Source organism: Telopea speciosissima, chromosome 2, assembly GCF_018873765.1.
Source record: "Telopea speciosissima isolate NSW1024214 ecotype Mountain lineage chromosome 2, Tspe_v1, whole genome shotgun sequence".
In the NCBI taxonomy this organism is placed as follows: Eukaryota; Viridiplantae; Streptophyta; class Magnoliopsida; order Proteales; family Proteaceae; genus Telopea; species Telopea speciosissima.
The window spans coordinates 75,529,465-75,541,716 of record NC_057917.1 but is presented as its reverse complement, the minus strand read 5'-3'; the positions used below and the strand labels follow the sequence as shown (position 1 = coordinate 75,541,716).

At 40.1% G+C, this 12,252-nt stretch overlaps 1 protein-coding gene across 1 annotated transcript; it reads right to left on the bottom strand.

Moving 5' to 3' along the window:
- Positions 1-2,859: 2,859 nt before the first annotated feature.
- On the bottom strand, positions 2,860-11,921 carry LOC122649862 (auxin response factor 6-like). Its single transcript, XM_043843115.1, has 14 exons — positions 11,646-11,921; positions 10,864-10,976; positions 9,662-9,760; positions 9,443-9,499; positions 9,203-9,358; positions 9,012-9,096; positions 8,757-8,847; positions 8,071-8,235; positions 7,868-7,990; positions 6,990-7,065; positions 6,730-6,877; positions 5,330-6,600; positions 4,484-4,674; positions 2,860-3,316 (listed from the first exon to the last, which is right to left on the bottom strand). The coding sequence occupies exons 1-14, from the start codon at positions 11,686-11,688 to the stop codon at positions 3,118-3,120; spliced, it is 2,817 nt and encodes a 938-aa protein (XP_043699050.1). The 5' UTR covers positions 11,689-11,921; the 3' UTR covers positions 2,860-3,117.
- Between the last annotated feature and the right edge of the window lie 331 nt (positions 11,922-12,252).

Genomic DNA, 12,252 nt, shown 5'->3' with positions numbered 1-12,252 from the left:
AAAAAACCTATTATGTAATGAACCTTTTAAATTGGTACTATCCACAAAGGTGATGCTTTTGGGGTTAAAATTTACAACATGAACTAAGGGTATTATGAACAACTTATTAATTTGAGCATCAACTAGGCTGCCTAAAGGTCATGCCAAATAAAAAGTGTTAAGTGAACTTATTACTACATGCCATCTAGACAGAACGGGAATGTCTAGATTTTTCTTGAAGTCGTATTTTCTTTGTTAACCATAGAAAAAGTAGAAAGAAATTAAAGATAAAGTGTATGAGCTTCCCCTTTTTTTCCTTGAAAAAAAATAATTGTTTGATCCCGATTTGGCCCGATAAAACCAATACGTATCAATATCGGTGTCGGTGTCAGTGTCAATGCCAACCAATATCATTGCCGCTCTGAAAGAATTCATGGAACGACTTAACAATCTTATCAATTCTGCCAATTTTGGTCTATGAGACCAATAACCGCTTTGCTTGCCCTATTCTAGCATGGCTTGAGCTTCACTAAATTTTTGTGAGGTCAGAAAAAATAAAAGACCCTTGCGACAATAATATTTCACTTTTTAATTACAATTTTTTTTTTTTTTTTTGGTGTCTACCACTACTATATTTTTTATTATCTAATGAGACTAACCACCTACATGCTTCCTCTATTCTAGCAAAGCATAAGCTTCACTAAATTTTGAATTTTCAGACAATATCCCTCCACATTCTTCTTTGATGACGCAAGACAAGTACTCCTTCAATTCCTCTATAATCTACTTTACATCCCCCCAACCCCAACCACCCCCTCCCCTCCCCCCAAAAAAAATCCAAAAAGATCCATCTCTAACTACAGTGCACGTCTGGTGCCTCAACTGCCATTCATTTAGACTTGGAAAATGGACTTCATCTATGAGAATAACCACCCCCATGCTGCACTAATTTTTTTATTTTCATGACAACAACCCTTTCCACATTCATGGTTTATGAAGCAAGACACGGTCTCACAACGTATCTAGTGCATGAGGCTCTCACCACTACAGGGGGTCTGGGGAGGATCATAATATACATAGCCTCACAATCCCCCGAAGAGAGATTCCCCCAACTCAAACCTGCGACCACTTAGTCACAATGGAGCAATCCTGCTGATGCACCAAGATCCACCCTCCATTTTAATCCTAAAAGGATTGAAGCAGAATTACCTATCAAACGAAAAAGGTGGCTTCAAATATCAGGTACAGAAGGTAGAAGACTGAACAAACTTTGCAATGAGATTTGATTGCAGTTTCTAATTACCTAAAACTACTAATATTTAGCCAACCATTATTCTTTTTTAACCTATCTTCAATCATTTCTGCTGTTTAGATTGGATTCATCTCAAATAGTTAACTTACACAACCAGCCAAACACACAAGACCCATCCAGCAGACAATTGTACCACCTGAAGCAACTCGGGCACAAATCAGGGGGGGTGCAGGTATCACAAGATTCTTTGACGTGGAAAAACACAGTAGGGCCACCCTCGCATGGTAAGACCAAAGGAGGGAAAAAAATATAAAGGAAACAAGAAGGCCCACACATGGATTTGGGATTAAGCTTTATTGTTTTCCAAGTTTGATAGTAGTCTATTCTGTCACATCTCATCCCTAAAAGACCCAACTCATCTTCAATATCCGAACCTGACCTCAACCAATAAAAGCATCAAGGCCACACAAACTTACAGCCAAACCAGCCTTTACAGCCTTTGTCGGCAACGCCAGCCGACATAGCAGGAAAGACCAACCCAATCCCAATGAGAATTGCCCATTTCTAAAAAACCCTCCACCCCTTGATCTCGTCAAATTGGTAGCAAACTAACAATGATAAAAAGGAGCATTAGAATCAAACATGTGAAAGCTAAGCATTCCTACAACAAATTGAAGAGAACAGAAAGATCAGAATTAAAGAGGGTGGTTAAATCACACCACGTCAGTTATTCCATAAGTTTATTCTGTTAACAAGGAGAATTTTTTCTTGGCCAACAAAAATAAATTGTTTTTGCACCTCAAGACCAACATACAGAAGGAACCAACCAAACAGCATTTGCCTGAGAGATTCCAGGTTAGGAGATGCACACCCAGAGCCCATCAAGGGAGCTGGGTTTGATTGGTTCAAACAAAGCCAAAAACACTCATAGCTCAATAGAGGCAGAGCAATAAAGCTGTTGCAGGGCCCAAAAATTAACGAGTATTTCACATCAAGATGGCTCATGATACAGTTGGATGAAATTGATGGGCTAGAACAGACTTTGAAGACACTGGTAGAATAGAAAAAATACAATAGTGTTCATGACAGATGTATTGAGATTTGACTAAGAGATTATCCTTGGCAGCAGGTTAAAAAGGTTGGCCTAACAAGAGAGGACTTCTGAGGTTGAATGACAAAACAAAAGTCAGCATCTTTATAACACTAACCAACTCCTTCACATGGCACTAGAAGTTTCTAAGCTCCATTTCAAAATGACTTCTATCCATCCTCGTCCAACATTGTAGTTCTCCCAAACTCTAAGATCTGGGAGGGTAACGAATCGTGAAGTTCATTAATAAAATCAGCCAAGTACGAAATGCAACCTCCAGGACAGAAGATACCCTACAGGCATCCTCGTCCAACATTGTACTTCTCCCAAACTCTAAGATCTGGGAGGGTAACGAATCGTGAAGTTCATTAATAAAATCAGCCAAGTACGAAATGCAACCTCCAGGACAGAAGATACCCTACAGGCAAAAAGATGATTGCAAGAATTGAGAAATATGAAGCCGAACAGGAACAACCAACACAGCCCCGTTCACACTGTCCCCCCCACCAAGTGAGCTCTCTGTCACAACAATGCAAGATAACCATGCTAATAGCTAAATTTCATAAACATCAGTTACTAACAAATATGTGTTGAACATATTTTAATGATATACGTGGAAAGTTGGGTTGAATGTAATAATTACAGAAAGTAGTTCATATATAAGCATTAAGGGGACTTACTCCTAACATGCCCACTCATAGGGAAGGCTGAGAGAGAGCTAATAGTACAGAGAACAAGACAATGACAAAAACTGATAAAATTTGCAGACCTCTTTCTGATTTCTTTTCTGAGTTCATCAGTAATCAATAGACCCCACGGATGTAATCCCACTGCTCAGGTTTCTAGAGTCCTGCCGGCTGACATAGTCATCACAACTGCTACTGGAAAGCCTCTGGATTGGAACCGAGTTCAGAAGCTCTCTACCCTGTTGGCCCATCAACTGCACTTCCTGAGGCGAGAGTATCTTTATACACCATACATTGTTCACAAATTCCCTGGAAACAAAGTATCATAAATGCATAAAAAAGTCAACCATGTACCAGAAATTGAAATGCTGCAATAAACCATAAGCAACATTGTATGCCCAGAAATGAAAAGAAAGCACCTTTATACCATACAGCAAAATTCAAATCCAAAAGAAATTCAAATAACAGTTCAGCATCAACAACCAAAACTACTGAACAGAAGGAATCTAATTCATTGGTACTCAAAGAGTCATGTTTCATGAAGGGTGTCAATTCGAATTGAACCATTTAAATTGAAACCGATAGACCATTTCAGTTCGGTTTTGGTTTTACATATTGTATAAGAAATTTATTTGATTTGGTTTCAGTTTTGAACAAATAAATTGAAGGTTCTAAACCATTTAGAACCACTTAAAATCAATAAACCCTCACACAGAACACCACCAAATAAAATCAGTTACGAACCTAATAAAACTAATAAATGAATAACCGATCCGATTATGAACAATACAACAAAAAAAAAAAAAAAAAAAAACCAGTGAAACCGATTATAAACAGTATAATTGGAACCGATTAACTGAAACCCATTACTAATAGGTTTTGATTTGGGAACTTAAAACCGACTAATAATCGGTCTGGTTTTGATTTCTGCCAATTGTAACATAAACCAAAGTTACCAAACCAAACTGATCAACACCCTTAGTTTCATGGGTGCAAGGTTCCTTTGTTATGTATCATGTAGATTAATGTCTGCAACCACTGACAATCCCAAAGCCAGGCTACATTAAAATCAAATTTGACCACAGCAAGAATTTAAAGCAAAAGCAGTGTCTCAACTTTCAATCACAACCATCAATGAATGGGTTCTATCTGTTCTGCCCATCATATGCCTGTCGATAACAAATTCTTGATCAAACGCTAGGAATGTCCAGCCACAAGTGACAGCACATCCCAATCCAATAAGGCCAGATATTTAGAAAACCACCATCACATCTGTTGTTTGCTTCATGAACGGTTCACATGTTTAAGCAAGTGGTAACAACAGGCAAAGTAGTTCGACAAGTCCATTCACAGAAGGATGCAAAAATAGTTCAACAACACAATTCACAAAAGGATCAGTCAATCATTAGAGTATTGGTTCTTTTAGTAGCTTAAACCTACTATAAAGCAATATTATCTGTAAATGTTGGAACTTACTGCCAAGGGTCATCACCGAGGAGAAGAACATCATTCTCCCGATCGACAAATACAAGCTGCCAGCCTGATCTCAGAGGGTCTTCCAACTGGCCTTCAAGGCCGAACATGCGAGCAAGCTCACTTCGCAGCTCATGGTAGCTGCTGAACCTGGTGATGTCCAGTGACCTACCGAAGGACCCTGATTTGTGAACCTATCAACAATTACAGTATCTGAATCAGTAAGTTATCACAAGTGAAGGGGAAAAAAATCATATATCTTACAACTCAATGAAATCAAGATGTAGGTTAAGCAACAAGCTTGAAGTAAAAATAATGGTGGCAACAAAAACAAAAGTAAAAGGAAGTACTGGCTTGATGTTTGATCATTGGAAAGAACAGAAGGATTAACCTCTCCACAAATGCACACACATGGTGCACACAAAGAAGGTTTTGTACCAAACATATCTTAGTGTTAGAGTTTATATAAGGCAACTAGTTAACTAACTAGTTCCTAAAGTACCCCTCCAACATATAAATTCTAACACTTAGGCCACACTCCAACTAAGTATGCCCTTGAGGCTAACATAAAATAAAAGCCAAATGCTTTTGCATTGGAAAATTTGACCCCCTTCCCCTTCAAACGGAGATGAAAAGACACAGCAAGGAATTAAAACGTTCTATATAATTATCCATCCAAGTCAACATTTGACAATAGTAGGTCGAGTGGTAGAATTTTCACAACTGCAGCATGTAAAAAAAGGTGACTGCATAGGAATTAGGAACATGGAGGGTGTCTTCCCACGCACAAGAAATCTTATGGATGAGCTAATAGGAATGCTTAAAAACAACAAAGACAGGTCTACTTACCTTAACAAAGGTTCTAGTCGGAGGATTCACTTGGCCCACGTTTTCCGGGGACTGCAGAAAACTCGAGTCATCTAAGCAACTGGAAGTTGTCATGGCCGAACTAAGCGGAAAATCAGTGTTTGTGGCACTCATAAAATTAGCAGCAGCAAATGGCACCGTTGTTGAATCACTTTCACTACCAATACCTCTAAGGTTTGACATCCCATTTTGCATTAGAAGAGAAGAGGAATCAATATTGACTCCAAACAGAAGATGGCTTTGGGGATCTGTACCGCTTTCTTGGTCTACTGCACATTCTCTACCAGGAAAAGGTGGCAATGAGACTGAATTTTGAGAACCATTAGTTTGCGGTGGTCGACAAATCTGTTCAACCTGGGGAAGAACACATTGAGCTGCTCCAGAAGGGAGAAGAGGTTCTACTGCAACTCGCTTGGGCAACCACGCAACAGACGGCATAAGAGGGTTGGTTCTTGGAAAATTAAGCAGGTGAGATGTTTCTTCTTGAGAAAATGAGCCCAAAAGACTGTGGAGGGGAGAAACACTAGAAGTTGTAACAGGGTTCCCATTGGAATCCAAAAAGTGAGGCTGCTCACACAAAGAAGAGATGGTCTGTAGAGATGTAGGTTGAGATTGAGATGACGACGCAAGCTGAGACAGTGCACAGACAACATTAGGGATATGTTGTCCATCAGACAATTGCTGCTGCCGCTGCTGCTGCTGCTGCTGCTGTTGCTGTTGCTGTTGCTGTTGCTGTTGCTGTTGATGTTGATGTTGATGTTGCTGTTGCTGTTGCTGTTGCTGTTGCTGTTGCTGTGCAGGCTGCTGCTGCTGTTGCTGTTGATCATTAAACGCATGACGATGCTGCATCTGTTGCTGAATAAGCTGTGCCTGTAACTGAGCCTGAGCATGAGCCTGAACTTGAGCCTGATTGTCTGGAACACTCTGAATAAAGGCATGCTGAGATTGAGGCTGTTGCAACATCTGCCTCATCAGAGCAGACCTGTTTGAGACATTCTGGGGTTGCTGGAACTGCACAAGGGATGGAGATGTCTGTTTAGAAGGGTCCCCAGCTCTCATTTCTTGAAGCGCTGCAGCAGCCATTGCTTGGTACATATCAGGTTGCAGACCAAGCATGGAAGCATCTAGCCTTGGCTGCATCCAAGGTGAGACCCCTAGCCCCTGAAAATTTAGGGATTGATTCCCCCTGTCTCCACCATCTCCTCGAAGCCACATAAGTGGAAAATTAATGCCCAAATCATCATCCTTGATACCTATTTTAAAGGGAGAGGGAAGCAGACAAATCAAAGAACAAAATTATGATTTCAAATTGACAAAGTTGCACAAAAAAAAAAAAAAATAGTTGCATTTCACACCTAAAAGGAAGAGATAAGTGAACTTACCATGAAGGGAGGGTAGTCCTGGAGGCCATGGCCGCTTAAGTCTGAGTGGGAATGGAGATGGATACATTGGAAATGTTGTTAATGGTTCAATCTCCCACAGGGACACCCTCGGCTGCCTCTCCCCTGCAGTGGATTCATCCCATCCAACCTACATTCATAGAAGCAAATTTCAAAGAAGAAACTTGAGTTAAGTATTGAGCACATCTAGAAAACTAACATAGAAAAGTATAATCACAAAATCATGCAAGGCGCCCATATACCTTGACTGAACGCCAATGTGAGTTCGGCCAACGAACATGATCCAAATCACTTATGCCAGTAATCGTGCCCATATACCTAGAAGCAAACATGATTTGATAATTATTGTGTCTACCAGCAAAAATATGTAAATTAAAGTAGAGCAATAACCAACAAATGCACTAAAAAGGAACATAAACAGTAGGATTGATTGTACATTGATAAAAATTTACATATTTGCAATACTTCAATTAACATTATAATTGTTTTATTATAAGCATAGCAAGTGTAGCCCAGTAACAAGAGAAATGGACAGGAGAGGATATAACAGCAGAAAGAAACAAAAAAATCCTGCCTATTGGATGGTAACAGCAGTCTCTTACAAGCATGTACCATAAACATGGAGCAAATGCAGATGGTACAGATCCCCCTCACGCTGACCCACCATATGAGCTGTGCAAAGTTCAACCGGATTGCTAAAACCACCTGATTACATTTAAACATTGTAACCTCTTACCAGTGAATTTGTACATTCATTGGCACTCCTTAAAAGGCCTTGAGAACTCTTTCTCTCCTTTCTGCCGAGTACATAACTTCAATAAGGGAATGGGACTTCCATTCAATTGTTTTTCAACATTTTCTCTGGAAACTCGGAAGAAAGAGACAGAAAAGATGATGATGACCATAAGACTAAATGACTAATTTATCTTGGGCCTTGCAGATTTCCTAGGTGTGAACTAAATGAGGTTTCCAAATTTCAACTACAAACCACGACAAGCCCCTCCACATTATGCACCTGTGCTATCTTAGAGTGGATTCGATAAGTTTAAATTTCCCCCATGCAAAAATGATTTAAGCATAGTGTGTTACAATAAACATTCAAAGTGAGCCTGAGACCTACCGACGGACACTTGACTCTTCAGTCTCAAACAGCATTCGGAAGCGCATGCCAACAGAAACTCGAGTATGATACACTGCTTTAATGTACTTCACCAGAGGTATGACAAATTCTGATGGGCTAGCCCTGAAAGCAATACCACAAATAAGCAAACTAAAAAAGAAAATCTTTAAAAATTCCAACTTTCTCCTTGAAAAGACTTCTACCTTGGGTTGTAAAATATAGTGAAGCGACTATTTGTGGCAGCTGCATGAGCCGCCGCAGCAAGAAGCCCTATGTGCATGCTGTCACTAGAAAGCACTGAAGAAGGCATCACAGTTTGTGGCCGATTAGCACGGCGGATTCCCAAAAGCAGCTGGTTCTTTTCATTCCTGATGGAAGCAGACATACTTTACAGTGAGTAGTGAAAACTAAATAAAAAATCATACCATAAGCATATCATAGAATCAGTTATGACCAATAGGAAGAGGCTGTGCTCCTTGTCTATTACATACAAGTGGTGCATGTGCATGGAGAAGAATCTACCACTCCAGTTCTCCACAAGGGGACCATTTAGCTCAAAAAAATTCAACCGAACATGTTACTCTTATGGATGGTATGTATTTAACCACTTTCCCTCAGCAGTCATTCTTCCTATTTACCTTTAGCCTTCAGTAGTAGTAGTACCGTAGTAGAAGTAAATAAATAAATAATAAAGACTCTTGTTCAACAATCCAAGCAGATGCATAATTCTCAAAGTCATCAAATCAAGTCAATTATGGCCTGAAATTCTTGCACACGCCACATACATTTCACAGACAAGAGCCCCCTTCTATCCACTGTTCACCCTGATTCAGGTAATCGGTAATGAGAAAAAGCAATGGACAAGAATAGGGAACTTGGCTATAGATACCAGATGAAAAGCACGGAGTCACCAGCAACAAGTCTTTTTGCACTTACAAACACACTCCATCCAGTTGTAAGAAGATGCCTCTTTGGCTGTCCTGCAATTAAAAATGGAAACATTACATGAGAAGGAGAAAGAGACGGCTAAAAATTGGACCAATTGTTCATTACCACCTGACCACAGTAAGTGCAATATCTCATATTGTATATACTATATAAAGCAATAAACATTTTTTACAGGCCCAAATATTAGAATACTAACCACGAAATATATGCCTGAATTTCCATTCATTGTCATGTAGATCTCTTGCTATCAATTCTTGAGCTGGAGGCTGCAGAGAAAAATCCTGAAGAAGCAACAAAATCAAAAGGTATGATTGTACTCATGTGATTAGCTTAAAGGATACAACGCATATGGAAAAAAAACAGCCTAAAGAGTAAAATATAACATACCAATGGAGGAAAGACCTTTTCTGCCGCTCGGCGAGGCACTGAGAATCCTCCATGAGTACTAGTGTCACTTGCAGTCAATGTCTTACAGAAATAGTTGGTCGGCTGTTTGCTGGGGGTACCCAACTCTGCAGGCAGGTAAGTGTCCTTTTGCTCTTGCTGGGGAAAAAAAGTTCAGGTTAGAAAGTGAAGAAAACTACGAGAAAGCAAATCCTAAAACACAATCAAGATGTAGTAGACTACCGGACTCAGTGGCTGCAAGGTCATCTGTGCATAAACCTCATCCGTATCAACATCTGCCTGCAGTTTGACAGATTTTGAGAGTTAGGGCAGGAGCAGACTGAGTTTGGTTAGCATTTAGATGGGGATGCAGTTACACCAGTGAGAGTTTCATCTCTGAGTAAGATTATTCAGAAACATATGCAAGCCAAAAATAAATAAATGAATAATTAGGAACCTTACATGCATGGTTACATTGTGAAGCTGACAGATCAACTGTGGCGGTAAGTTTGGGTAATTGGGTATATGGGCATCCACCTCCTTGTTGGTAGATGCAGCAACCTGCATAAGAAACATCAAAGATTTCCAGCCTAATTAATCACTGAAAACAGACGCAAAGATTGAATGTTCAAATATCCGAAACCAGCTTGGCTAGTTAAATCCATGGTGGTAGCACAATCCAACCCCCCCCCCAAAAAAAAAAAACACAGGTAATATGAGAGCAATAGCTCTTAAATGCACCAAAAAACATGGCATAGGACAAGGAGCAATCTCAGAATAGCTGGGAATAGATCTAAATATGACGAGCCACATAAAACGATATAACCCACATGCACACCATATCCACAGAATATTAAAAAAAAAACATATGTTTAAGATAAATTTGCAAATTCACAATAAAGATGGGGACAATGTACATCAACCTTCTGCTGATGATAAGAAGAATATCCCTATACAAAACAGGGTGAAGAATAATGGACCAAATATCAATTCTGAACTCCCCCACTCACTTTGAAAGAAAGTAAGTTTCTATGTCTTCTACAGACAGCTTGCCATCCCAGAGACTGCAACTAGTGGCAGTGGTGGGTTCCAACAGCAGCCATCACCCATAAACCAAATCAACAGAAAGAAAAGATGGTCTGACAAGGAGTTAGGTCTTCGTCCTTGAGCTGGAGAACACATACATTGGTTTCAATCTACATCGAAATTATTCAACACTAAAACCATTCGATCATCAGTTGAACTGTTAAGACATGGTAGATAGCCATCCTCAATTCTTGATTTTGTCTAGATTTTCATATTCCATAGTCAAAGTTCACATCCTCCTTAGACAGAAAAATTAATGAAGTATTGAAATTGCACAGCTGATATATGAGCAATGTTGCTTCATGTTATCACAAGTTCTTGTTTGATAAAAAAGAGGGAAAAAAAAAGAGTCGAAGTGAATGTGTCCAGAGCCAAATGGAACAATCTAGGACGAAATGTCAAATAATGATCGTAGGAGACTGACTCACATAACTGGCCATGAGTACACAAAGAAAAATCTTTGTACCTTCATTAATAAAGGCTATAACTTGAGCATACGTTACTCGCTCATACCACATAAGATGGGCTGCAGTAAACCGTATATCATACTTAGCAAAGTCAAATTCATGTATACTAACCTGCTCGCTGTGACCCTGAGGGAAGTAGACCACGCGGCTCCCAACAGCGGGTAAAGAAACAAGAGGGCCCGCGCATGCATGCCATAGCTCAGAATTCAGGCATCTCTTTTCCCCTGCAACATGTTCCACCGACCGTAAATTAGCTTAGAAGAGTGAAAAGAACAAGATAAATCTACCGACAAGGGCACTGAACACTAAAGATCAATCTCACAACGATCCTCTCATACTTCTTTACCCGTGCATCCCCTTTTTTTTCCACTTCATATATATATATATATATATATATATATTGCAGAAAATGCTATTAATATAACGGCAGGAAAAAGGAGAATTTCAAAAGAAAAGTCATCTTACTATCTAGCTAGAAATATCTGAAATCCCTAAATCATTGAAGAAAGCTGACCCCGCGGTCCTCTCTTCAAATATATTGAAAATAAAATACAGTGACAGGAAAAGGGAGAATTTCGTGAGACTGGTCACCTAGCTAGTAAGCTAAAGATAGCTGAAATCTCATAAACATTGAAGAAAGCGGAGAACTTCAGGTTCCTCTCTTCAACTATGTTGCAAGGAATGCTAATAAAATGACAGAAAAGGGAGACAATTTCAGGAGAGAGATCATAGCTAATTAGCTCGAAAGAGCTGAAACCGTTAATTCAAGCCCCAAACCCTAACGGAGGAGCATATTGACACACGACAAGACTAAAGCAAGAGGGATGGAAATTCACATGGAAGGATCCCCACAGCAAGGGAAACAAAGAAAGTCGACAGCCAGGGAAGCTCACCTTCCTGTGCCTGATGATTGAAACCGGACGAGGAGAGCCTCATTCTGCAGATTCAGTAGAACTTTCTCGAAGAAGTTACTAAAGGACCAAGACAAGATCCAAAACCACAGCAAACCTCAGAAAAAGAGCAAAACCTTCGCAAAAAGACGCCCTCTCCGACGAACAACCACTCTCTTCTCGCCCAAAACAACCATACCGCCTCTTCACCTCTTGCTCCAACCTAAAAGCCCATCCAAATTTAGCAACCCTGATTAATCAGCCGAGCTGCTCAATCTCTACCCCCAAGCACCACACAACACCACCTATCCAACAGATATGTTAAACAATAAATCAGAAATTAGCTTCAAAACCTTCATCCGCAGCTGAAATAACGCCCCCCTCCACCCCCCCAACCTTTATCCAAAGCCGATTCCATTACAAGACACTTTCTTCTCAGCCTCATCCGTCCAAGGTCCTCACCACGCGAACCCCTGCACTCCTATCACCAATCCACTGAACCTTCACCTCCACAAGCCACACATTTTCCGAGCTCCTAGGGTTTCTCGCACTCCAAAACAAGCAGAACACGCAATTGAAAGCTGCAGAAAAAGACGAAACCACTAGATCT

Excerpts from the sequence above, each read along its gene's own strand:
- LOC122649862 (XM_043843115.1), bottom strand. The coding sequence starts at position 11,688 with ATGAGGCTCTCCTCGTCCGGTTTCAATCATCAGGCACAGGAAG. Across the intron at positions 9,500-9,661 it reads TTCACAATGTAACCATGCAT|GCAGATGTTGATACGGATGA; the intron begins GTAAGGTTCCTA and ends GTCAAACTGCAG. Across the intron at positions 6,878-6,989 it reads CACATTGGCGTTCAGTCAAG|GTTGGATGGGATGAATCCAC; the intron begins GTATATGGGCGC and ends CTATGAATGTAG.